Source organism: Zootoca vivipara, chromosome Z1, assembly GCF_965207765.1.
Source record: "Zootoca vivipara chromosome Z1, rZooViv2.hap1.1, whole genome shotgun sequence".
Taxonomy (NCBI): Eukaryota; Metazoa; Chordata; class Lepidosauria; order Squamata; family Lacertidae; genus Zootoca; species Zootoca vivipara.
In genome coordinates, this window is record NC_142583.1 from 61763373 (window position 1) to 61790865 (window position 27493).

Sequence of the window (27493 nt, forward strand, 5' to 3'; positions counted from 1 at the left end):
TTACGTTTTCACAGGAGAAGCATAGCTACTTCTGCACCACCAAGGTAATTTTAGAAGAAGCCTGTAAGTATTTAGGTATTACTGGTGATGATGTTTAATTGATTTTGATAGAATCAAAAGTTTCCACCTTGTTCAGTCACCCTATCATAATGATTTTATATATACCAACCAAAACCAAAACACACAATGAACTCAAGTAGTACAATGATGTAAACGGATTTCATTTTTCTAGAAGTCAGACGTTAATAACACGTGTTGAGTTTCACTACACAGTTTAGTCAAGCAGCACCAAGCAGGGCAAGAAATATGTAACCTTGAAAGCTCACAGCAGAAGAAAACTCACTCACACCAAGTTCATAGGGTAGAATCCTCCAGAAGGTTCTGTTGCACAAGTCTCACTGAAATGAATGGAAATAGATGTGCTGTTGTGCAAATATCCTTTGTTTCAGTGAGACTTCTGTAGAAAGAAACTTCCATGAGGATTACACTCCTAATGCCTTAAATCCTATTTAATCAGTCCTCACCATACCATGTTTTTGGCATTCGTGTGCTTTAGGTTTATTACTTTCATTTGCTTTAAAAATATTTTTTTTATTATCACATGATAAAAAGAAACCACACAGAAGCATTTAAAAAGCAACTCATGCCTTGAATATTAGAAATGTCACATTTCATGCAGAGTTCGGTAAGGAATCTCAAAAGTGCAAATCATATTGAGCACATCTGTGCTGGTCCTCCCCACAGGGAAAGAAGAAGTAATCTCCAACTCTGTTACTGACTAAATGCCCTGGAGACTCCATTAGCGGTGGAAGCACTAGATTCATCTCACAGCATAGGACTCTTAACTAACATTGTTACGAAAGTGATCAAAATATTGCTGAGTTAGCACTTGTATTGCACTTACCATAATGGAAGGGGGAGTTTCTATTTAACACGTCCAAACATTGGAGGCACAAATGAGCACATTCCAGAGACTTAATCAGTCATTTCAACCCCAAAGCCCTGGACAGAGTTTGCTGGTAAAGAAGAGGCCTGCAACTCAAGTAGGCATTTTGTGCTTTAAACTGGTCTTTAGGATGCTATGAGGAAGAGCCCCACCCTCCCAAAGAACATTTCCCTTTTACAAGAAGCCATTCCTTTACTTTTATTTTTCACCGGCCACTTAGGCTTTTTAACTAAAAGCAAAACCAACCTCAGGCATCCATTTACAGGCACACCTTTCCTGTAAGGGTTCCTCCATTACAAGCCCCTTTCCTATTTTGGGGAAGTGATGCAACACGATAAAACAGATCCCATTTGGTCAAAGTTTAGTGATACTGTCAGCTAAAATGCAGCACGGCAAAGTGTCATTAATTGAGCTGGAGTCGTTAATATCATTGCACTAAAATGTATTTTGATGAACTGCGTACTCCCAATCATTCGTTGAAGTCTTGCTCCAGAAGGAGTGTGCCCACCGTTGTTTAAAAATAGTTATTTTTAAAAAACTGTAGCTGTGAACCAAGGGAGAAGGCTCATCTCATCAACCCAAAGAACTAAACTAGACAGCAAAAACATGCAGTTAGAAGGAACTTAAATCTTGCATGGCCTCCTAGATATTCACAGTAATCTTAGTAAACAGACATTCATATCTTCAGGCACAAAGTCTGACTTCGGTCCAACACGTCATGCTCATGTAAGCAAAACCTGCATTTCCAGCTGCACTTCTCTTTGTAGTCCACAGTTTGGTCTGCCTAACCTCTCAGCGATGGCTGAAGAATCCCCTTTTCAATGAGATGTGTCTTCAGAGTTTTGTAGACATTTAACTGCTGCTCTGGCTGAAGCACCAACAGCTGTTGCAGGAGCTTGCTGGGATTGGGGCCTCTGGCAATTAAATTGAAGGAGACAAAGTATCAATCTGCAATACCACTTGTGATCAAATGTTTGCTTATAAAGAGCTCATCCAAACGAAATTTTCGCTCTACTGGGGACAGTACAGCATCAAAAGCATGCTGACCAGAACATATGCAAACACCTTAATGAGGTCACAGAAATTCAACATGAACAACCAGATCTACTGAGAGACACATTTCCTCATTAGGAACTTCCACCCAGGCACTCATTACTATAGGGAGGGATATTTAAGAATGTCAGAACAAAACTAGGTGATTCTTCTTTTATAACCTACCAGTCACAAAAATCGGTTCCGCAGTACAGCAGGATAAGTATTTAATGGTTTTTGTATTGGTATTTGTTTAAAAACCAATAAAAATTATTAATTTTTTTAGAAAAGGTTCTGCATGTGAGGAAATATGAAATGCTGCTTCCCCTTGCATACGCCCATTTATGCACCTATACCTTTGCATCTGAGTCTCCAGCAACTCAGAACAGTAACGTCAGATAACAAGGAAGATACCAATTGCCACTGGTACTTTCTGAGAGGCTTTGCACATAGAACAATGTAGAGTACTGGGACAAGCAACCAGCAACTCTGTCCTGACATGCATCTAATGTAAGCTTCTATTAAGTTAAAGGAACCATTCACATCGCTACCCACATCCATGACTTCCATTTGAACCCATTTCCTAAGCCCCAAGACAATGAGTTCTCTTCTGTTATGAGCCAGTTTAAATGACTGAGCACTTTTCAAAGGCAGCGCCACATAGAGCAGGTTACAGTAATATCTGAAATGAAGACTCATGTAACGACTTCATGTCAATTCTCTGCAATGAATTATTAATAGAGAACATACCTTATGAAACTGGTGATATAGACGTGAACAAATGTAGACATCAAATACTGACAGTCACAACGATCCATTATTCCGCCATGGCCAGGAATAGTGTCAGCAAAATCCTTTAGAAAAAAAGGAAACTCAATTTATTATTTGAAGATAGCTGTCCTAATTAATACTCATTATATATTTAATGTAACACTTTTAAACTGCTTTTAAATCAATTTATCAGTTATATTTAAGTTGCAGGTGCAACATTTAGTCAATTAATCCATAACGTGTGTTTTTTCAATTTAAAAAGGTACCCCATGGTAACTGGGGCAGCAAATTTCTATTTCTACATGCACTTACGAAAGTGACACAGAAGTCTCAGTACAGGGAAGATTCATGCGTCCAGATTCATACACACCTTGATTTTGAAAGCCCTTTTGAATCCACTAGCAAAGAAGCCTCCGAATGGTCCAATTAAGGATGCAAATGTTGACAAAGCAATGCTGTGCATCTGGAACGGGCACAAATTCACTGTTTCCTACAAGAGATTATGGTCATTAATTTTACCTGTTTTACTTATAAGGAACTTAAGTTTTCTCCATATCCACAGACCCCCTCAAGGACGACCTGGAGCATTAAATGTTTAAAAGGATGGGCACCTTACTCAAGAAACCAGACCATCTTTACCTCTTCCTCATCTTGACCTCATCAGTGAAAGAAGAGTATCCAGCCTTCTCAGACCAGACCTGTCTTTGGTGTGAGATCGGGGTTCGAGTAAAGTTCCAGAGAGGTCTGTACACTTTTAATTAAAGCCTCCCCCTCATTTTCTACTTTTCTTAAAATTAATTTCCCCCTGTCCCTCTCCCCTGGTTATGGACCAGCAAGGGATATTAGAAAAAGGTTGTTGGGAAAACAGCCTTAGGTCCAGGTACATGGGGGAGCTTTCCCTGGCTGCCATCCTCTGCAGAGAGGCACAAAGTGGGTATAGAGCAAGCCACACAGTGCCATTTCCTTCTGGAAGACAATGAATGATTAGAAGAAGGCAGGTGGGTTGGCCTGGCCTGCCTATTTCTACACAGCAGCAGCACAAAGCAGGAGTCACTTCAGACAGCTCAAGTAGATTTGTTCCCTCCTTCTCACGCAGCAGGAGGAGAGAATTAAAAGTTGCTATTTTACTTACTCCAAAGGAAGAAGGGAGAAATGGGCTTTTAAAAAAGCATTTCATTCAGAATTCCAACTTTGAAAGATTCAGCTTTGCCTTAAAGATTTTGCTTTACTTACCCTTCCCAGCACAACCTGAAGCAAAGGTGGTATGGAGTACTTTTGTAACTGGAATAGTTCTGATGGTTCACACTCTGTGACAAATCTGTTGGTTTCACTGTTGTATTCCACGGGGCAGACAAAATACTGATATTGAGCCAGAAGGGTGGCAGCCTGAAAAGCACAGTAGGCATCCATAAGATCTTTGTGACGAGTTGACGGCATCTTCGACTTCTTCAAGACAAGAAAAAGGAGCACTGGTCTTACCTGTGATGGGCTCATTGTAGGAGGATAGCCTCCCTCTGGGTTGCTTCTCCCATTCAACCCAAAAGGCAAGGCTTAGGCAAATCAAGCTTTTGCTATGCCCTGCATGGGAGAGAGGCCCTGAATACAGGGCTATCTCGTCTGTGGCACCCTTTATGTGAAATGCCCTCCCCAGGAAAGTTTATCTGATACCAAACGCACTGTCCTTTCAGTGCCAGGTAAATGATTATCTTAAAAGTGCATTCTGCCCTAGTCAAGACAAACGATAAGAAAGTCCTGCCTGCTGTTAGGACAGAACGCAAATCCAGCAGCAGTCACTCTTTCAAGGTTTCACATTCAGATGGGTGTTGCTCCAATTTTATGCAAGCAGGCAAAATCACCCCCTTTTCCAAGGCTGTCCCTTTTTCCAAGGAGGAGCAAAGGAATTTTACTCCACACCAAACCAGTTTCCCCATCGCCATCAGCAGCAGGAACAGCTACTCAACTGGGGAGAAGACTCTGGGGGACAGGTGTTCTCTCCCACATCACACACTGTTGCTACTGTCTTTAAAACATGAGTGTGGCACTTCGTAATACTTGTAGATACCAATTAGAATCCTGGTATTGAAGATCTGTCGCTGCAAAGGCAGCACCAGCAGCCTGTAAATCACGTTTTAATAGGGTGAATCATTTTGAGGACCATTATGGCCGATAAGCATGATAGCCTGTATTGTAAAATGCATACAATTTAGCAATGTTTTGTATAAAGGTAAAGGGACCCCTGACCGTTAGGTCCAGTCGCAAATGACTCTGGGGTTGCGGCGCTCATCTCGCTTTACTGGCCGAGGGAGCCGGCGTACAGCTTCCGGGTCATGTAGCCAGCATGACTAAGCCACTTCTGGCGAAACTAGAGCAGCACACAGAAACGCCATTTACCTTCCCGCCAGAGCAGTACCTATTTATCTACTTGCACTTTGACGTGCTTTCGAACTGCTAGTTTGGCAGGAGCTGGGACCAAGCAACGGGAGCTCACCCCATCACGAGGATTTGAACCGCCAACCTTCCGATCAGCAAGCGCTAGGCACTGTGGTTTAGACCACAGCACCACCCGCATCCCAATGTTTTGTATATGGATGCTTTATTGTGAAATACAGGACTTCAATGACTTATGAGTTACTGCTCTGTGATTTTAGAACTACTGTCCTCATACACCATCCAACGATTCTTATACGGAAGGGTGGTCTATACAGGGACCAAATGAAGATATGTCTACCCAGGTGGCTAGGGAAGGTAGTATAGTCACATGCCATGCTGTCACTCAACCAACTCTCTTCTGCTGCAGCGAAGAAAGCTGTCTGTAATTGTGATTACACTCACAAGTCAGCCTGCCATCCACATCTTCTAGACACAAAGTGGTATTCCAAGCCTTAACTTGTCAAGAGCCTGACACTTGAAAGCTTCAACAGAAGGGCGACATTTCGGAACATTTCACGCCAGCTTCAAATCAAATGCAACGAACAACACAACATTAGTATGAGAAGGGCACATCCACTTACAAGGAATCCAAACACAACTGTGCTAAAGAAACCGCCAATGAAGCCTTCCCAGGTCTTTTTGGGAGACAGCTAATCAGAGAGAGAAATGAAGAAGTTACAACAATTTTTGCATTTCTGTCCAAGCGAAACACACACACATAACATACAAGCAGAACTTAAATGCTGTTTAGACCTAGTATAATCAGTTGATGCTCCAGCCATCTTTCAAGAGCTGTACTACTTCTAGAGTAGCATGTGTAGATATGCATATATTATAACAGATAAGAATGCTCAGCCTTTACAAAAGTGCACCTCCATTTGCAATTATTTTTCAAATAAGGTAGTGGGATTGTGTCTGAGGGCAGCAGTGACTTCAAAGACACATTCAAATAGGAGCCTGTAAATTACTAATGCAGATTAAATGTGTCTATGACAAGACAACTGCTAGACCATTGTATTTTAATATTTTGTTGGAAGCTGCCCAGAGTGGCTGGGGAAACCCAGCCAGATGGGAGGGGTATAAATATATTATTATTGTTATTATTATTATTATTATTAATGCTACTGGGAACTAGGACCATGTTTTCCCAGAAGTCAAAATCTTTGGTTAAGAGTGCCAGAAATACAACTAATGCACTCTGATCACCAATAAAAGCCAACACTGTAGACCCATCCATAGTGCTACTTTTTTCCCTCTAACAGGTAAGAGGTCCTCTGACAAGTTAACGAAATATTGAAGTATAGAAAATAGCAAGAAATATAACAAAGAAAGCAATCTGTATTTGTACATAAGAAGAATATGAAGAATCCGAGAGCACAACTAGCAAGCTATACTGTAAAATTAGTCAAAATTATAGTTAGCCTAGTTGCTGGATGGAACAATCCCTTCCAAAATAACCATAATGTGAAGAAATGCATAATCAGGATATGCCACATCCTGCAGTTCCCCAGAAAAGACTTAAACTTCCACAGAGTAAATAGAAGCCAAACATGAGCCAAACCTATAAAAAGTTATTTGATTATTTACTGAACCAAATTTTGTACCTTAATTAACGGAGTTCTCCCAAAGAAGAATCCAAAGATATAAGCAGCAATATCATTGCAAACAACACTTGAGATAGGAACAAGAAACCTGAGTAGTAAAAAGAAAAAAAGTTTCATACTTTAAAGTCAACCCAGAGGCATTATTATGAACAGTAACTCTTTTGGGGGGGGGATCCTAGTCAACTTGCAAGGGCAAATTCTTAGGGCAGCAACAGCATTCTTTTTTAAAAATAATTTAAATGCAAATGTTTACAGAATGATCACTTTGAGATGGCTCTGCAATATGAGGAAACTGTACACTGTAAATAAATGCCAAACATTTTGAAAGTTGTGAAAAAATATGTCTGGAAAAGAGATGGACACAGAGCTCTAAAGAGACAAATGCTTCCTGTAAATGGAAGAGCTTTATGCCTCTGAAATTAAAATAAATCTAGACTATGCATCAGCAACCCCCCTCACCACAAATAATTAGATTCAAAACTTATGTTTGGGTCTCTTCTTGCAATAGGAGACCCACTTTCCACTTCAGTCATAGGCAACTACTAGACAACAGGAAAACAGAATGGGAATCAACTAACTGCCTGAATTTATTCAAAGGCTTGTGCTAACCAGTAGAACCATTGAACATCATTCTTTAAACTGCTGACACTCATTCCATATCACAAATTCCCTCAGTTTCAAAAGCAGTTTGCCACAGAGCTTGGAGGGTTGCTGCTGAACAACCAGAAGTCCCCTTTAGTTCACAGAACTAGTGTCACAATCGTTTGGATCGTGGTCCTTGCCCATTTGTAAGAAAGAGGGAAGCTTTTCCTGAACACAGGGCAATCTCACTCCTCGCCAGCAATGCAATTTACTCAGGATTTAACCATAAAGCTAATGAAATTTACTGAGACATTTGTATGACTTCTTGACGTATACCCATCCATACTCCTTATAGTTAATTCTGGCCTTTCATCATAATCCTAAAGGCTCTGGAAGAAAGTTTTGCAGTCACCCACAAGACCTCCAAGACAATGTATTTAGAACTGGCTCTTATTTTCTATGACCTACATTCAGCAGTCCTTAATGCTAGTTGAAAATTAGATTACAGTGGTGTGGACCAATATTTTAAGACTACTCAGAGGGTGAGGGTTTCAATTTTGAATTGAATTTTAACCATGCTTATTTTATTGTTTATTCCAGATATTTTAAGTCCTAGACAAGGCCTCATGGAATATCTGCAAACAAACTTGTGAAAAAGAAAACAATTACCAGACCTTAGAAACATACTATATACACAAATGAGACATATGTATAGATTTGCAAGAATTACTGTCCCCTTACCAGATCATGCCTTCAAACAGATTTTGGATGACAAGATGGGATTGTGTTACAATGATCAGCAAAGTGACATGAGTCCATGCGAACTGTTAAACAGTGCAATAACACAAGTTAGTGACACTACAACAGATCAATACATCTAAATAAAAATGGTAGTTTAGCTGAAGGAGTTGCACAGACATTCTAAGAAATTAGAGGTGTACACAAACAGTATCACAATCTAATTGTATTAATTTTGAAGACAAGAAAGTTATAAAAAGAGATTTCTATTAAAACTCCTATAATTTTTCCATTTGGGAATTTAAATACTTTTAACCATGTATCTTAATGGGAATGAGGAAGAACAAAGGTGGAAAATAATAGGATAGTCTGCATATACATATAAGACAATTTAGAATTAGAACATGAAAGATATTAGTGGCAAAGTTATGGTGATGACATGCAATATAATGATGAAAAATTCTCCAGACAGAAGTTAGTTCCTACAAGTTACTGATGAACACAAAGGATCAAAATGACACTACCTGCAGACGTACTAAAGAAGAAGAATCCCTTCTTATAAACAAACTGTGATTTGCCATGTGGCAACTCTACAGAGGTTTCATACAATTAAATTACCATTTCAAATGTAGCCAATAATTGGTAGGCTACTAGGGACTAAATGTTGAGGTCTGGTTCAAATATGAATCCCACTGACTAATATTCCCCATATGACTATTCTGACACTTGCATATGTGTACTATGATGTGTGCTTTTTGTGTGTGCTAAGTAGATACTTTCAATTTACATTTACATTCAGCATGGATGCTATACATTTCGAAACTTCTAAAGTCTCTTGTTCTGATCTGCGATGAAGAGTTGTTTTAGCTGTATACACATTTATACTGTACATATTTGACTATGGACAAAGTAGTAGTGCACACTTTTGTAGATCTACATTTTTGTGTTTTTATCACTCAGGACAATTGCAAGCACATCTGCAACCAATCCACAAAGCAGTACTATGTAGAGGCATTCAAAAACACATGTTGGATTAAAGTGCAACCACAGAAAAATGCAAAATACTGTTAGCCTTGAGGTAAGTCAATAATTTTAAAATAATTCTTGGTTTCTTACTGTTAACTTAGGCAGAGGTGAGAACGTAAAGGTTAAAGGTTTAATGTGCACTAAAAAAAATTCTTTATGTTCATGCTGAAGATTTTGAATACCCCAACAGTTTTGCTGGCTGGTTGGTATAGAAAATAATAAAACTCACTTTTTCCAAAGTGTATTGAATTAAGCCTTATAGCAATAGTCTTCAACAAAGAACCCATAAATTACACATTGAGCTGCTTTCAACCCCAGTAGGCCACATGCACAACCTGAAATGAGCCTAAGCAAAACACAAACTTGTGTTTGCACCCTGTCCTATTCCCGCACAACTAGGAAGAGGGGATTCACAAACTTCTACTGCTACTTTTGGTTAACCACAGCTAACTATGTCTTCCGGAGCCAGAACATGGTTAATATATAACTATGGTTACTTCAAACCATCATTTCAGAAGCTAAACATGTCAACACAGTCATTGACAAAGGTATCACTTCCATATCTCAAATCCAGATTTGTATTAACAGTGCAGGTTAATAACTTGTATTCATAAGGCTTTAAAATTATTTTGGACATTAAACTTCAAAAACATCAAAAAGCAAGTGATTTAATACTGCTAATTGTTTTGACAACAAATTTAGCAGCTAAAGGATTGATACGCACCATGTAAAATTGCAGGCGATAGTGCCTCTTCACCAAGCTCAATACAAACAAACAGAAACCTATGCAAAAAAAAAAAAACAGAAAACAGGTGCATGTTTTCCAACCTTTCAGTGAACAGAAGCTAGCCGGTTGCATTGTTGGGCTTGCACCCTCCACTTCGGTTTTCAATTGTATCAGTCTTAACCTCCATACTATAACTGTAAATACTACTGTTTTCTTTAGAGATTAACATTTTTTCCATTGTACCTCCTGATTATAGGGCCAATTTAAGCAGTATGTTGAACAAGATTGTCCAGATTCTTATATACAGTGGTACCTCTAGTTGCGGACTTAATCCGTGTTGGGGTGCCGTTCACACCCCGATAAGTCCACAACTAGAGCACCTCTTCCACGCATGTGCACGGCGCAATTGAGCGCTTCTGTGCATGCACAAAGCACACTGATTGCTTCTGCGCATGCGCGCATAGCAAACCCGAAGTAAACAGTTTACTTCCAGGTTTGCCACGTTCGTAAGCTGAAAGTCCGTAACAAGAGCGGAACACAACTAGAGGTACCACTGTATTGTAAGGAAACTGATGGCAAGGACTTCCACTGTTCATTTCAACTGTAAGCATAGTTTTTGTACTCAGAAGCCAAATATTTAAAATTATAATTGCAGGTGAGTCTTTAATGACTGATTTGGAGAGGGGAGAAAACCTATTTATAGATTGCCTTTCAACAGAAGCCCCAAGGCACTTAAAACTCAACATGCAACCTCCCAACAAAGACAATATGAACAGCTAAAAGCCTGAAAAAATCACCCTAGGAGCTGAATGTTCCAACTGCCAAATGCCTAATGGATAGGAGTACCTTGAATGCTCTCTTAAAAAGCAGTGGAAGCCTGGCAGGGTTCTCTTAGGAGCATGCTCCAATAATTGTGAGTACTACCCCTGAGAACATGTATATATTATGCATTATTACCAATCTGACTTCCTGCACACAAGCAGGGTGTGAGGCTTCTTACTAAGGTTGGGTCAATTTCAGTTTCTTATTTTTCAAGTCTTAAATTCAGTTGGCCATATCTCTGCATCAATTTGTAATTTTTTAAATAAATCTTTATTTCCCCTAACATAATGTGTTTTTTTATGTTATTTCACTAATATATCCATTTTAATTCACACATTTCTCTAATAGTGTATTTTGTGTATTTATTTATTTATTTGCTTGGAGAACCGCAGGACAGAATTCAGAAAACTGTGCGTTTTGAACGATAGCTGTGTTTTGCTTTTTATACTGTTTTGGGAGGGACCCAGGTGGCGCTGTGGGTTAAACCACAGAGTCTAGGGCTTGCTGATCAGAAGGTCGGTGGTTCGAATCCCTGCAATGGGGTGAGCTCCCGTTGCTCGGTCCCAGCTCCTGCCCACCTAGCAGTTCGAAAGCACATGCTTGTAGATAGTGCAAGTAGATAAATAGGGATCGCTCCGGCAGGAAGGGAAACGGCGTTTCCATGCGCAGCTCTGGTTCACCAGAAGCAGCTTTGTCATGCTGTCTGCAGACAAATGCCGGCTCCCTCGGCCTATAGAGCGAGATGAGCGCTGCAACCCCAGAGTCGGACACGACTGGACCTGATGGTCAGGGGCCCCTTTACCTTTACCTTTACTGTTTTGGGAAGTACCAATTAAGAAAGTTCACATTAAAATGTGAACCATAACTAATATTTACCCTGCCCTGAGTTATTGCTGTATATAATAAGGTCTGCATCCAACAGAGCATTTTTCATACTCGATAGCTTTCAAGGAACACTGATGCACGGTTATTTGACAAAAGCAAAAAAGATGGCTGGTAACCTCCAAGCACAAATTTCAAAATTTGGGCATAAGACACATGTACTCAGTCTGGTGCCTGCCTTTATTAAAAATGCAATACCAATGAGATAATCATTATATGCCCCCCCTTGTGTTTTACAACAAATTATTAGATTAGGCAGCACCACTCCCCTGATAATCTCATCTACATGTAGGTTTTAAAAGCCTCAGCAATTGTTTCACAGTTGTGAAAATCCTTTCCCTGGACAACAACATCTAGAGGATTTTCTGGAAGTGTTATTTGGTTTACATAAAGTATGGCCCAACCTCAGTATTGTATAATCAACCAATAAAAAACAGCTTCTTATCCAAGAGCCACAAGACTGGGACTGATGGAGCTGTAGTCTGCGACACCTGGCGAGCATGTTGGAATGTCTTGACCTAGAACTTTCATGGCCCACCAACACATAGTGTGTTTTCAAAGCAAGAATACACACTTTGGATTGCTAAAGAGTTGCAATAAAATTAGGTGTTAAGTGATACTAATTATGCATTCTTGGATTGCTAAAGAGTTGGATTGCTAAAGAGTGGCAATAAAATTAGGTGTTAAGTGATACTAATTATGCATTCTTGCTTAACAAGTGCCTTGCAGGATTGGATCAAGATCAGGCCACTCGAATGTCCATTCCCAAACTTATCCAACACTGAAGCTATTCATTAAAAATAATTCTGGAGCTATGACATGGGAGATTACTGCCAAAATGCCTTTACCAAGTTACTCAGTGTTTACTGCAACCCATGAGTATGGTTTTCAAAGGTTGCATATAGTTAATTCTGTAATTTCTGTGTGCGCGCTCTCTTTGTCTAATAGCACAGAAAGGGAGAACACTGGAATCTGACATCAAGTAATAAATAACTGCAATGGCAACTAACAAGTTGGACCAAGTTACCTGCCAGATAAAGTGTAAAAGATATAAACCGGTGATAGCGAATTAGGAACTGAAGTTGCTCTCTTCTTTGAACAAATGTGGCAAAGTAATCTGCTACAGTCTCTCCATAAAAGAAGTAGTTCACACACAGCAAGAAATACCTGCAACATATAAAGCAACTTGAGATACTTTCTAAGAAGGGAGACCCCTTTTTTCTCTCTTCATACCGTTCTATATCTTTAAAGATGAAAATATCAAAGTAAGAAAACTAACTTTTTGCATACTTTGAAGTCTTCCAATGGAAGCAAGCATATACAACATGATTTGGAGGGGTATTTTGCAGGGGATACCAAAAAAAGTAATCGTTTAAAATTGGTACATTTCTTTTAACTGCGTCCATTATTGAAGGATTTGATGTCTCACTTACCCGTGTTTCTCACATTTTAAGACATGTCTTATATTTATTTTTACTCAAGAAAATAAGCCTATGGCTTATTTTCGGGGGGTGTCTTATTTTATTTCTTTTACTAACCGGTAAGTTGCTGCTGCTGCTCAAGCACCGACAAAGCGCCCAGCAGCGTGCGCCGCATGGAGCCCCGAGCCAGCGGGACCCGCTGAAGCGCCGACAAAGCTCCCGGCAGCGCTGCGCAGAGCGCCCTGAGCCGCAGGAGGAGCACCGTGGCTCTCGGCCTCTCCGCCGTCCCGTTCCTGTTTCCGCCGCAGGCGCCGCCTCCTCCTGCTCCCTCCCGGGGCGTCCCAGGCTTCGCCCGCTCGGCAGTGCTCCATGCAAAGCCAGGGGCGAGCGCAATTCCACCAGGAGGTTCCTCCGCGGCACCCGTAGAGACCATAGAGGAAAGGCGCGCGGCAGACACACCACTTCCGACTTCCGTTACCCTCACCCACTCCTGCTGCGGCTCGGGGCGCTCTGCGCAGCGCTGCCGGGAGCTTTGTCGGCACTTCAGTGGGTCCCGTGCCAAGGGGAAAGGAAGGGAGGAGGGGAGAGAGAGCGGGCAGAAAGGGAGGAGGGGAATAATCGCTGACGCTACACGGCGAAAGAGAAAGGCAAGTTATGGCTCCAGGTGGAGCGACTGTCCCGAGATAATTGGAAAACAATCCTGCACTGTGTGAGCGTTTCTGCAGACCACGAGGCGCTGCTTGGCCCTTCCAGTTTGCTGCTGCTGCACGCCACAAACAGCGGAGGGTGAAAGGAGCAGCGCCGGGTAGCCAGAGTAACCTCCACAACCCCACAGCCACAACGTTTCCCAGCACAGGATGATTGAGGCTTTGTCGGCGCTTCAGCTGGGTCCCGCTGGCTCGGGGCTCCACACGGCGCGCGCTGCTGGGTATTTTGGCGAGGTCCTCCAGAACTGCACTTACGGTAGCACTACGGCTTATTTTCGGGGTATGTCTTATATTTTTTCAAAGCATGAAAATCGTGCCATGGCTTATTTTATAGGGACGCCTTAAAATATGAGAAACACGGTATTTTAATTCAAGTATAGAAGTGAAGCACCACAAAGCCAGCAGTTAGAAGCAGTCAGTAAATCCTCAGCCTGCGCTTCCACTAGAACAGGGGTCAGCAAACTTTTTCAGCAGGGGGCCGGGTCCACTGTCCCTCAGACCTTGTGGGGGGCCGGACTATATTTTGGGAAAAAATATGAACGAATTCCTATGCCCCACAAATAACCCAGAGATGCAATTTAAATAAAAGGACACATTCTATTCATGTAAAAACATGCTGATTCCTGGACCGTCCGCGGGCCCGATTTAGAAGGCAATTGGGCCACATCCGGCACCCAGGCCTTAGTTTGGGGACCCCTGCACTAGAAAGTCATCCCTATGGATGTAATGGGGAAAGGATGGAAACAGCTAGAGCCGAAATTTCCAGTTGTTACTTACCAGCTCAGTGTTCGAAACCACGGCAACTCATAAGAACGATAGACTCTGTAACCTATAGTGATGATCTCATGGAAACACTTTACTTGTATGCTCATGACCTGAAATTAAGGTAAAAGGTGAATGAGATTCCATTTTTTAATACAGGATAGAAATGCATCATATTCACATGCTGGTATTCCTAGATAATTGGAACTGGAAACTGATCTTAGGTGAGTCAAAGTATTTTGATATGGCATAGCTCATTTCATAGATGCCTTTAGCAGGCTCATAGGCACTCCAGAAATTGAGTGCACAGGCTTCCTGATTCATACAACATCAAGGGAAACTCTCAACGCACATTACGTTGTGTATAAAGGCCTGTGTTCAATATTGCTCCAAATGGGGAAGAACAGAGAAAGACAAGAATTTACTTGGCATTTCAGATTTCAACTACAGTACAAGTTTCTAGCTTCTATATCTCAATTGGAACCGCAAGTAGTGCTGGATTATAAAAGCAAAGGAGACTTTCAGTCTATGTGGCTATGCTACTCAATTAGCCTGGGTTTCAGAATGGACAAATCGAGAAAAGGCAGGCTGAAGTGATTAACAAATTGGTTTTCATTTACGCTGGCTAAAACAAAGCAAATAAATTTTAAAAGTTCAGGAAACTTACAAGAAGCATCAGCATAAATGATCCCATATAAATAACCAGCGAAAAAACTGTAATCATAGCTAAAGTTAAAATCCCACGAATCCACCAATTCTTCCATCTGCAAAAGAAAAAAATCCATAATGTTACAACTGCCTGCCACTTCATAACAAGAGAAACAAAGTTAAGTATTAAGCTACATTAACACTCAGCAACTGAGCAAAGGAATACTGATGAGTCTAAATGTAACTTTTTCATGCTTGAAACCAAATGCAATGTCCAGGTCAGAACAGCACTGACAATGGGATCTGTTTAATTAGAAATAAATCCGACTAGGTTCAATGAGGCATACTTCAAATTAAGCATGCATATGAGTTAATACTTTTGGCTTGTTTGGCAGAATGGATTTTGTAAGATACCCAAGTGAAAGACTAAGATTTACTTAAAATATTTATCACCGTCCCTTTCTTTGGGGGTTTTCAGGCTGGGAACATCACTAAAATGTTATAAACAATAAAAACAGTATTTTTTAAAGTATCTTTAGTTATTTTTTTAGGGCTACACCCTCACAAAGCACAGAACTCCCTTTCATCTGCCCTCTTAATGGCCCATCACCATTCATTTGTTTCCTTTAATGGTCCACCCCTCAGGCAATCACCTCAGAAGCTAGCCTGACATATTATAACATTTGCTAGGATTATAGGTATTAAAAGACTGGCACCTATAAACTCATAACACTAGGAAGAGATACAGTAATGAGATAAAAACAATGGACCATTTTTTAGAATAATTGTCTCCATTCAAATGGCTCCCTGAATGCATCTCTAAGCAACTAATTCCAAGAACAAAGCTTTAGCTTGCATACAACCTGATTAATTTATTTTACAGTAATATTTTCAGTTTTATTTTTCCATACCTGGAAGACAAGCCAGAAAGGGCCTTCTTAAAAATTTCTGGAGTGCGGTCTGTTGGTGGAACAACTTCAGGAATGTCTGAATCAGTCCTGAGGTCTAGCTCCGCAAATCTATCTTCTCCATCTACATCCTAAAACAAAGCACATGGTGCAAATATACTTAAGAAACTAAAAACACACATACACCAGTATATTTTTTCAACATTAAATGTCCTGTAATATAGAAATTTATTATAATTTATTATTATTCCATTATTTGAAATCAGTGGCAAAGCATGATTTCATGAGAAGTCAAATGCTAGAAATTTTCAACATTGTGAACAAAATTATCTTTGCAGATAAACTGTACAGCTTTTCAAAAACAAATAAGAAAGCTGTTTTTAAAAAAATTATGGAAAGCAAGATCCCGCCAAACTCAATGTGCTTGAACACTGGAAGAAGTCATCACCTCCCACACAGCAATAGATTTAACAAATTTACCTTTACTCCCTATCCTTATTTGAGCTGACAAGGTATCAATGTGAGAACACAGAAAAGAGAACATTTTGGTCAGCTTTTTTGAGGCATGCATCATACTCAGTAGTCCGGTATATTTGTATTAACAATTTATGGTCAAAATAATCCACATCCTCCTTTCCTATTTTGACTCTTTTAATTTTGTTAGTAAGGTAAAGGTAAAGGGACCCCTGACCATTAGGTCCAGTCGTGACCGACTCTGGGGTTGCGCGCTCATCTCGCATTATTGGCCGAGGGAACCGGCGTATAGCTTCCAGGTCATGTGGCCAGCATGACAAAGCCGCTTCTGGCAAACCAGAGCAGCACATGGAAACGCCGTTTACCTTCCCGCTGTAGCGGTTCCTAATTATCTACTTGCATTTTGACATGCTTTCGAACTGCTAGGTGGGCAGGAGCTGGGACCAAGCAACGGGAGCTCACCCCGTCACAGGGATTCGAACCGCTGACCTTCTGATCAGCAAGCCCTAGGCTCAGTGGTTTAACCACAGCGCCACCTGGGTCCCAGTTAATTTTTGTTACGGTAGTATGTTACTTTAATTGTATTGTTCAAAACAGCAATTAATTAAAAAACCTGTATAATAGTAATAGTAGTAGTAGTAGTAGTAGTAGTAGTAGACAGGATGGAAATTATACCTGTACTCATACTTTACAGGGGTGGGGGAAATGTTCTTGACTGGACACCAATAAATTTGATGCTGGTGCCTAAGAATGTGAGATGTTTTCCATCCTTGGCTCTTTCTGCTTTCACTGCCGTATCATTTACCAAAGATAAATAGGAATTAATTTCATTACGCATGAACACTGTATCTTATGACTGCCAATCAGAGCACAGTATGAATAGTCATTCTGAAAGACTTACAGTAGTGTCAGCTAAAAAAAGGAAGAGGAAATCCAAATCTGCTGGGAGAAGTTTAATAGGAATCACAAGATTTTAAGGATAGTTATCAGCAGAGAGAAATTTGTTGTAAACTAAAACAGGTAAGGGAGAGAAGAGGTTTTTCTTCTTAACAAGAAAATGGGCAGTATTTTTCTTCTCCTATTTTCAGTATAAAGATAAAGGTAAAGGAACCCCTGACCATTAAGTCCAGTTGCGGACAACTCTGGGGTTGCGGCGCTCATCTCGCTCTATAGGCCAAGGGAGCCGGTGTGTGTCCACAAACAGCTTCCGGGTCATGTGGCCAGCATGACTAAGCCGCTTCTGGCGAACCAGAGCAGCACATGGAAATGCTGTTTACCTTCCCGCCGGAGCAGTACCTATTTATCTACTTGCACTTGACGTGCTTTCGAACTGCTAGGTTGGCGGGAGCAGGGTCCGAGCAACAGGAGCTCACCCCATCGCAGGGATTTGAACCGCCGACCTTCTGATCGCCAAGCCCTAGGGCTCTGTGGTTTAGACCACAGTGCCACCTGCGTCAGTATAGACTTCAACTAAACTTTGGCAGGCTGGAGCCTGCAGGTTGAAGCCCGCTTAAGGGCAGCACTAAGGATAGGGACTTGTCCCCAGCCCACAAGGCTATCTAGTGACAGTGGGGCACCCAAGGGGCAAAATCATTAAGGGTTATACAGGCAACTCCCCACTTATGTGGGGGCACCTTCTGGCCCTGTGTGCATAAGTTAAATAGAGCAAAGTGGGGAACACCCACCAAACACCCTTTAAATGCCGTCTCTGCCCCTCTCACTTCAATGCATTCCAAAAATACTGTATCAAAAAATATCCACAACTAAAATTGAAGCTCAGGGGTCAGCAGGAAGATGTGCAGGAAAGCAGCAGCTGCTGCTGCTGCACTACCCCACACATCAGCTGTTTGGCAGGGTGGCTGAGCAGCCTAAACAAAACTTCCTCTGCCCTTACAGACATCCTCTTTGGGCTGGGGGGGGGGTCTCCTCACAGCCCACAAGGATGCCTGTACTGTAAATATGTAAAGCTCAAATGCAATTCTGTTAAACAAAGAGACGCTCATTTTCACAAGAGTTGGAAGCAATTTAAAAGAGGCAGCATTGTTTACAGTGTTTAGACATCCTAGAGTTGGGGGGGGGGGGTTGGTAACTCATTTCTTCCGTTTCTGAATTGCAGGTTGAAGAGACAGTTTCTGAGCCCAAATCATTAAAACTTAATTCTATTTACTATAATATTGATGACTACTGCTTTTACCTCCCCTCTTCCTTCCCTCCATTTTCTCAACTGTGGGCAAAACAACAGAGTAGACCCACTGAAATTAATGAAACATGACTAAGTTAGGCCCATATATTTCAATGGGACGACTTTGAGAAAAACCCAAGGTATGCCTGATATATTTAGAGTGCAGCAGCCTGCTGCTCCATCTTTAACATTGGGCATAGAAGAGATTTGTACCTTAAAATTTAAGAATTGTTGGAAACTCAATAATTTTATATGACAAGTTACACATAATGCTTTCCACAAGCTTAATAATAAAGTATTGAAAATAAATATTGTATATATAATTTCAGTTTTCCCATCCTTTCTGGTTTTGTCCATGAGAGAGGGGGCTGCACAAAAAACATCCTCCACCCTGATTTCAACATTTCCAAAATGTTTATGTTTTTAGCCTGGCATTTTTTTTAAAAAAAAAGAATACCATTCTCACATTACTGCAATTCTTCTCTCCTTCCACAGGGTAAATACCTTTCCATGAAAAAGAATCGGACATTTTATGAATTGTCAATCTCTGCAGGAAAAGGACAGATTCCCAGTCCTACTACATACCGGTAGTACCGGTAGTTACCCATTCAAGCTTTTCCAGAATGGAAGTTAAGTCTTTATAGTCCCCAAAATGAGAAAAGTGAAGAGCTGAAACCCTGGCAATTTTAAGTCAGAATGTTTCATCCCAAGAAGGCATCCAACCTGAAACAGCCTCAGAACTAGGCCATCAAAGTAGTGTACAATGCACTTAAAGTGCAGACATATGACAATCCTGAAAACTACAGCTTGGTACTCCGTATAACTTTGGATATGAGGAATTAGTAGTCTCTCTCTTGAAAAGACTATACCTAAAATCCACAATGTTTTTTAAATGTCCTAATATGTCACGAAGAGTTGGACACGACTAAACGACTAAACAACAACAAAATATGTGACAAAGACAACAGACCTTCTCACAGAACACTTGCATGGCTACAGAAAACCAAACCATTTGCTGCGATTTCAGCAGCTAAATCAAATCCAACCAATAATCTGTGAAACATTTTAGTAATATTATTGTTCAAATAATGAATGAGAACTTTTAGTTTGAGCTTCTGCTTGATTATTTTAGACTGAATTTTTTGAGGTCACAATGCTATCTTAGCTGTTTGCTTTCTATTTTTTTCCTTGTACCACAGCATACCTCTAGCTTCCAGATGCATCACAAAGCCAGAAACTGGAAGTTTGGATTCTGAAAGCAACTGCCCTAGTTTAAAGTTCCAAGTATTTACTTATTCCAGAGGGGTAGCCTGTGGCTCCTTCAAGACTAACAAATATATTGTTACATAAGCCCACTTCATGAAATGTTCATATATCTCAACTGAAATATAGTCCGCTTAAGCTTATGCCATAATACATCTGTTAGTGTCACAACTAAGTAATTTCCTAGTTTATTCCAGGGTTCTAGTTATGCCAATCTCAAGAACAGTTAGCTGTGATACAGCCCAATGCTATGAATATTTACTCAAAGTGAAGCCTCAGTGTGTTCAGCTAGGTTTACAAATAAGGAAAGCAGGTACAGGGTTGAAACTTGAACTACTCTATGACTTTGATAATTCTAGAAAGCTGGAAGGTTTAAGGTTTAAGGCAGGCATAGGCAAACTCAGCCCTCCAGATGTGTTGGGACTACAACTCCCATCATCCCTGACTACTGGTCCTTTTAGCTAGGGATGATGGGAGTTGTAGTCCCAAAACATCTGGAGGGCCAAGTTTGCCTATGCCTGGGCATAGAAGGAGAACCTGACATAAGGTTCTCCTTCAACAGCCAGTAAAGTACTATTAAAAAGTATGGCTATTAAAAAGAAAGAGAGAGAGAAACAGAAATAAGAGTGCAAAGTAATACTTCTAAAGCAGTTTTAAGCATGAAAGGATTCAAATGTCTGACAAAATAATTGGCTGCATGAGTATTTTAATCATTTTGGTCCATTTTCCCATACTTGTTTTAACATAAATCAGTACAAAAAGCTTGGACACATTATGGCCAATAATCTGTTCCCAGAGCACATCATAATCATACACTATTACTTATTTCCTGTACAAAACCTATGAAACTTCAGTAAACAGACTAGATTTATGCTTAAGATCAAATTCATATTCCAATTAGAAGTTTAGAAAACTATAAGGCACTTTTCATTTTTATAGAGAAATTTGGTAGTAGTACACCTAATAGTACGAGCCAGAAAGTCCCTAGTTCAAATCTCACCTGAGGCACAAACTCACTAGGTAGACTTGAGCAAACTACTATTCTTTATCACCTCAAGTCCTCATCTGCAAAATGCAGCTAACACTAGCCTATTTTAAAGGGCTGCTATATGGAAAGGTAGCATACAAATAAAATGACTGATGAATGCATGTGAAATGCTTTGAACACTAAGGGTGACAGCCAACTGTGCCCATCTGTGAGTGGAACTGACTGCAGGGGGAAGGGGAGGAAGTGAAAATCACCTCACATAATGTTGCATGTCACTCCATGTGCGCTGTATAAATTGTTAGTATTATTAGTTTAAGCTTTCCATGCAATATGGCTTACTTGCATGAGTCATCTGGATTTCTTACCCTGCAGAGGAGGCACTTTTAGCATGGTACATTTTGCTCACTTGTGCCTGATGCTGTGGCACCCTGCAGTATAGTATGTGGCAGAATGCAAAATAATATGTTAGGAATGCAAAATAATATGTGTGCAGAGCCCTGTTTTTGTGCTGTGCCACCATTTTTCTTGCCTCTGCTGTTCTCAGCCCCTTCGCCTTTCCCTCACTTGCGTCACAACCTGATGGAAGGTGGAGTCCAAGACATGTGGAGGGCACTAGTTTGGGGAGGGCTGCCTTATTTTATGTCCCATTGCTCCTCCATAAGCTGCCACTGTTCATGGAACACTCTCCGCAGGGAGGCTCGCCTGGTGCCATCGTTTTATATATTTAGGCACCAGGCAAATTTTTTATAACCAGGCCTTTAACAATTAGTCTGAGGATGATTAAAAGAGTCGCTGATCGGGGCAGAGAGCATGTTGTGTGACTAAAGCTCCAGATTTAACTCCCAGCCCTACTGCTTCCAAGAATTTGAAGAGTTGCACACTGCCAGGCTCATGGGTTTAAGATAACTTATTTATGGGGGGGGGGAAGCAAGGCACTGCAATAGATTATAATAAGTAGCAGGTAAATATTTTGTTTGTCTTTCCTTCACACAAACTGGAATGGTAAGCCCTTCTAAGTACAGTACAAATTGTACCTCCACATCTACCGGTAACACTGTCACAATTTTAGAGTTGGGCAGCAACATTTAGCTTTTTTATTCTGTTGGGATGTCATTTGTTAGCTGCTTGCTCATTAAACAAGGGATTCCTAGCAGTCAATGGCAAACCCAGTAGCCCAGCAAAGCTTGACTTGCCAAGCACCTGCTATAACTGCAAGCATCATCAAACAGTAGTAATGGTCACTGTCCAGGACAACATTGTTCGCTACTACCATGCTGTTTTAACTGCTCAGCTGCAAATTTCTCCTTCCCAGGCACACAGGATTGCTCACTAATTTGTTTTTGTAATTAGATCAAACATTACAACATGTTGTTTAACAACATACATTACCCTCTGATCTCTAGAGCCACAACTACACCAGAGCATTGCATAGAATTGTAAAGTTGGAAGGGACCCAGAGGGTCATCTAGTACAACCCCCTGCAATGCAAGAATCTCAACATCCATGACAGACGGCCACCAAACCTCTGCTTAAAACCCTCCAATGAAGGCAAGTCCACCACCTTCTGAAGGACTCCATTCCACTGTAGAACAGCTCTTAGCTGTAGTACAACAATTGGGGGGGGGGGCATAGCTAGCAACTCCGACTGAAAATGGATCAGGTGAAATGGTTCCAGCTGCTGCAACCTAAATGCTCACAGTATATCTCTCCCCACTGCCACACCAAGTCAGCACAACAGAAGGGACCAGCCCTGACCCTGAGCATCATAGTCCCTTGTCCTACCCTGCTGGGGGCTGGCTGCAACTCCATAGTAATTCTGGAGGAAGGCACTCTGCACATGCTCAAATACAGGGCATGCTTTTCAATTCTGAGGGAGTACTGGCCCACCTCCTGACACACCAAGGCTACATTCCTCCATATCCCCCACCCCTACCCCTACCCCTGGTGGCCAGAAGCTCCTGGCCTGGGCAAGGCTACCCTCACTCAACAGAGGTCTTAGCAGGTAGTTCATCCATGTGAGCCCCTCAGAGGGACCTTTAAGTGGCAGCAAGAAAGAGAAGCAGGGAGAAACCAGACCATTGTAAAAGGAGGCACTGGTGACAACAAGGTTGGCAGCTTCCACTATAATAATTTAATAATAATAATAATATATTATTTACACCCCACCCATCTGGCTGCGTTTCCACCCAGGAATTCCCTTCCAGGAAATCCCTTCCACTAGGAATCCCTTGTTTAATGAGCAAGCTGCTAACAAATGACATCTCAACAGAATGAAAAAGCTAAGTGTTGCTGCTCAACTCTAAAATTGTGACAGTGTCAGATGTGGAGGTACAATTTGTACTGAGAAGGGCTTACCACTGGGTTTCCCCAGCCACTAGGGCACCCACAGCTCCTTTTCTTCTTCTGCCACACATAAAAAGTGCCTGTGGTGCTCATAGACTTTAAAACATTAAGACCGATGATTCCATTGGTTACATGTCGGGATTTCTCCCGGATGCTTTTGATTGATTTTTAATGTCGTTATCCTTGCCTGCGGTGGTGAAAGCCCACAGGAAGAAACCCAGGATTTTAAAGTGCACTAACAGCGTGTTTTTCACAACCCTACCTAAAGGCAGGAGCAAAGGCCAGAAGCTCACGCTCCTTCTAACTCAAGCTATATTTTGTTGTTGTTTTTAAAACTACTCCAAGAAGCAATTCTTGACGGTTGGGAGACTCTACAGAACAACTTTCAACAGGCGTTTGAACTAGGAGAAATTAGCACCCCCTTCAAATAAGCATACAAGATTCTCGCTTAGTTCATGGAAGATGGCAAAAATGCAGTAATAAAGAGGCTGGCCAGTTTACTGCAGTTACTCAACATGTCTAGTTATCTCAAGCAGCAGATTTGATGGCAAGCCTATTAGCTTGTTAGCTTGGCTATACCACTTCAGATTGCAGGTCAAGATTCACATGACTGAATACTCCATTTAAAAAAAAAAAGGCACTGCACATAAGGCAACAGGAGATGCACCAAAGGATCAGGGATTGCCAGCCCAGTGTTACAGAGATTATGGCGCCAATGAAGGACTTCTTTGCTGGCCCCAGGATGCAGTGTGCTCTTTCCAACATCAGGCATGCATGCAAACAAGTTTACACTAAAGTTAACACACAGTTACCATAAGGTTTTGTTTATGGTGGATGAAGGTTCTTGTGTTGGAGAGTGGTGGGTAACATCAAACAGGGGTCGCCAACCTTTTTTGACCAGCAGTCAAAAAGTGGTGCAGGCAGTGGTCAGAAAATGGCTGCCATGACAGGCATGGCATAATACAAAATTCGAGAGAGTATAGTCATTGCTACTTCTCTCCACCACCACCACCACCACCCCTGCCCCATGGACCTGGGACTGCAGAGCTGAAAGGCAGGATACTCTGCCTTCTGTCATCAGGTATGAGACCAAGAGCCATGAGGAAGCTGCTCCTTATGCATCCCAAGAAAATCATTATGGCAAGGAGCAGACCATCTTGGCCCTATTCACTGGCCAGAAACAGAACAGCTACAGGGAACCTCTATTCACCCCACCCCCTGAAAGAACACTCTGCTCCAACTGTCAGTTGCCCTGGAGATGTAGGAAAAAAGCAAGGGGAAAGGCAACTCCAGCCCCATCCTTCAACCAAAGAACCAAGAGCAAGCTACTGCTATTCAAGCAAGACCACCAGTAAGGGAAGATCAGCCCAATACAGGAAGATCAGCCTGACTGATACCATTTTGTTTCATCTTCAAAGAAGTGATCTTATTCTACCTTCTCCCTCCAGTCCCCTTCTCTTGTATGCCTTCTGTTTTAAGTTTATGAGCTTGAAAACAGGATCCATTTCTCTCTCTCTTTATTCCATCACTTCTTGAAGTTAGAAAGTTTGAAAAACTGGCCTGCCTGCTTGCTCAGGTGTATTCAGCAGCCTAAAACAATTGACTTTACTGACAATACCACTACAAAAATTGTACCCTAATAACGCACTCTTTGGACTCTAAATCATATCAAAAGGCAAAATGAAACAATAGTTCCCAAACACACCTTTCATTTCCAAGTTCTGCTAGAATTTAAAAGGCAAAAAAACCAGGGCTCACCCATTTCCATTTCTTTCCTAGCATTAAAAGAATGGTGCATTTTTGGCAAAGCATACATACACAGTCTAGACATATTTAAAATCTTGGCATTGTTATTTCATTAAGATGCCTCTATTATGCTTGATATAGTGTCAGCTTTAATATTCAGTCATAGGAATGACATATACTTCTAAAAGCCTAAGGTTCAGTATTTAAAATCGCATACATGTAAGGCAGAAACACAACTGCTAATGAATTGTTTCATCCCGTCTGCCTAAGGGCTAATAGGCACAAAACCAATGCACAGATATCCATGAAAAGGGGGTTTGTTTGTTTTTAGCGAAGAACAGCAGCTTCTCCTCTTGAAATATTATATCTGAGCCCAGAGTCAATTGTCTGTCAGTTACAAAACCATAAATACGGTATATAAGCTGACAGGGGTGTCGAAACAAGCTAACAAGAACAAATTCAGCAGTTTATTTTTTACTTCCTTCCAATGCACAGGGTCAATGTACGATATTAGTGAACCGGCTGTTTACATCCTATAGCTAGTGAAAACGTAGAACAAGGGGAGGAGTGATGCAAAGAACAACCTTCTGCACAGAGTGCAAACTGCAGGTAGAGAGAACGGCCTCTTACCGCAGAACTGGAACAGTGCACAATATCCACATTTTTAAGCTTTACCAATTCACCTTGGATACTCTCAACCTTGTTAAGAAATGAAGATATTAAAAATGCAGAGGTGTGGGGAAGGGAGGATGACTTTCATTTTCCCACACCTTCACCGCAGGATAAAGGACGGTCAAGTGTCACTGACACGGAAGAGTGACTTCCTAAGAGAGAGGTGAAGAAAGCAAACACCTGCCCCAAATTTCATTACTCAAGCATATCCCCAGAGGTGAAATGATAACTGAGTGAAAGAGGAGCCAGCAAAGAAGAATCTCCCTTTCAAATCTTAATCCTCCTTGGGGAACAAGAACTGCTTACATCATACCCCAAGCAGAAAGGGTGGTGGAATCTGCTCGGAGGAAATGGTATGCGAAGTATCCTCCTCGGAAACTGAAAGAGCTCACACCTTCCATGTCCCCATACCTGGAAACAGGTAAAACGAAAAAGAGGCCCATTCAACCTTACCTTGTCAATTAGGTTTGCAGTTTCATGATCTCCACCAGCTCCTCTCCTCCTCAGCTCCGACATTTCCCTGGTGTGAGGTCAATAAAACAGCAGCAGGAGCAGGAAGTAGAATGTGTGTGTGTGTGTGTGTGTGTGTGTGTGTGTGTGTGTGTGTGCAGGGGACAAGCCTACCTTATAATAATGGGGAGAATCACAGGCTTTAATTGCAAAAGCCTAGGCCTCTGGAACCCTTCTACATCCCAGCTAGCTCCTTGCAAGAAAACAGAGAACTGGGAAAACAACAACCCCAAAATCAGGTTCCCCCTGCAAAAGAAATAAGGAAGTATCTCTCTCTCTCTCTCTCTCTTTTCAAAGGACTCTGCGAGGATAACTCCAAACAGGCAGCCCTTCAGAATGGACCCATGAGATCCCTCAGGAGTTTTCCATGATGCCCATTATAGCAGGGGACCCCCCAAAAAACAGATGCCCTTCAGAAAGATCTCTGCCCAAAGGTCTTCTTTGGCTGTATCCCCCCCCCTCTCCCCAAATAAATGGGCTCTGAGATAAGATTTGCTTTTTTATCCCTCGGAAAAGTGGGGGGGGGAACCCTCCCTCCAATAAAATAAAATAAAACAAGCAGGTGGGGAGGGAGGGGGTCTCTTACTCCAGAGACTCATACACACACATAAGGTGTCTTGTCTAAACCCCTCTCCCCGAAATAAAGCTCAGCTCTGTTCCTCAGAAGACTTAAATGATTGGGGGGGGGATTATGCGCACCCCACAATTAAGACTCCCGTCCAAAAAGGCGCTGCTCGGCCCCACATTAAAAAAATAAAATAAAATTACAAAGGCCCCTCTGAAAACCCTTTCGATGGGGTTTTCTCCCCTTCCCCTCACGACCAACTACAGAGGACACCCAAGGGTTCTACCACCACCACCCACCCCTGTCACCCGCTCGCTCGCTTCTCCCGCCTAACCTCTCTGCCCCCAAACCCCCTGCCTCGCCCCCTGGAAGAACGGGGAGGGGGGGGACCCCCTTCAGCGCCTCCCTGCCTCCGACCCACAGCGCCACCCGCGATAGGCGGCGCGGCAGCAGCGTTGCTACTGCCGCGCGAGCCGACACACACACACACAACACACACGAAACAGCCGCGCGCGGGAGAGCGACTCCTCAACGGGAGAGAGAGGCAAGGACGGACGTTCGCTCGCTCGCTCGCTCCCGCGCTTTCTCGCTCGCTCCCTAAGCAGCCCCTGCCTCCTCGCGCCCGGCCGGCCGTTCTTGCCCGTCGCGCGGCGCTCGGGCCCCGCCCCCTGAGGTGATGCGTTCGGCCCCGCCCCCTTTCTCCCTCTCCCTCCTTCTCGTCGGAACTGAATCCTGCGGAGGTAG

The 27493-nt window shown here is 42.0% G+C and overlaps 1 protein-coding gene across 1 annotated transcript; it reads right to left on the reverse strand.

Annotated features, from left to right (window-relative positions):
• Window positions 1-200: 200 nt before the first annotated feature.
• Window positions 201-27419, reverse strand: CDS1 (CDP-diacylglycerol synthase 1). The gene is made up of 13 exons (XM_035112494.3): window positions 26128-27419; window positions 16010-16137; window positions 15118-15214; window positions 14466-14563; window positions 12588-12727; window positions 9854-9912; window positions 8107-8189; window positions 6784-6871; window positions 5761-5829; window positions 3983-4135; window positions 3120-3239; window positions 2729-2832; window positions 201-1860 (listed from the first exon to the last, which is right to left on the reverse strand). The coding sequence occupies exons 1-13, from the start codon at window positions 26188-26190 to the stop codon at window positions 1731-1733; spliced, it is 1332 nt and encodes a 443-aa protein (XP_034968385.1). The 5' UTR covers window positions 26191-27419; the 3' UTR covers window positions 201-1730.
• Between the last annotated feature and the right edge of the window lie 74 nt (window positions 27420-27493).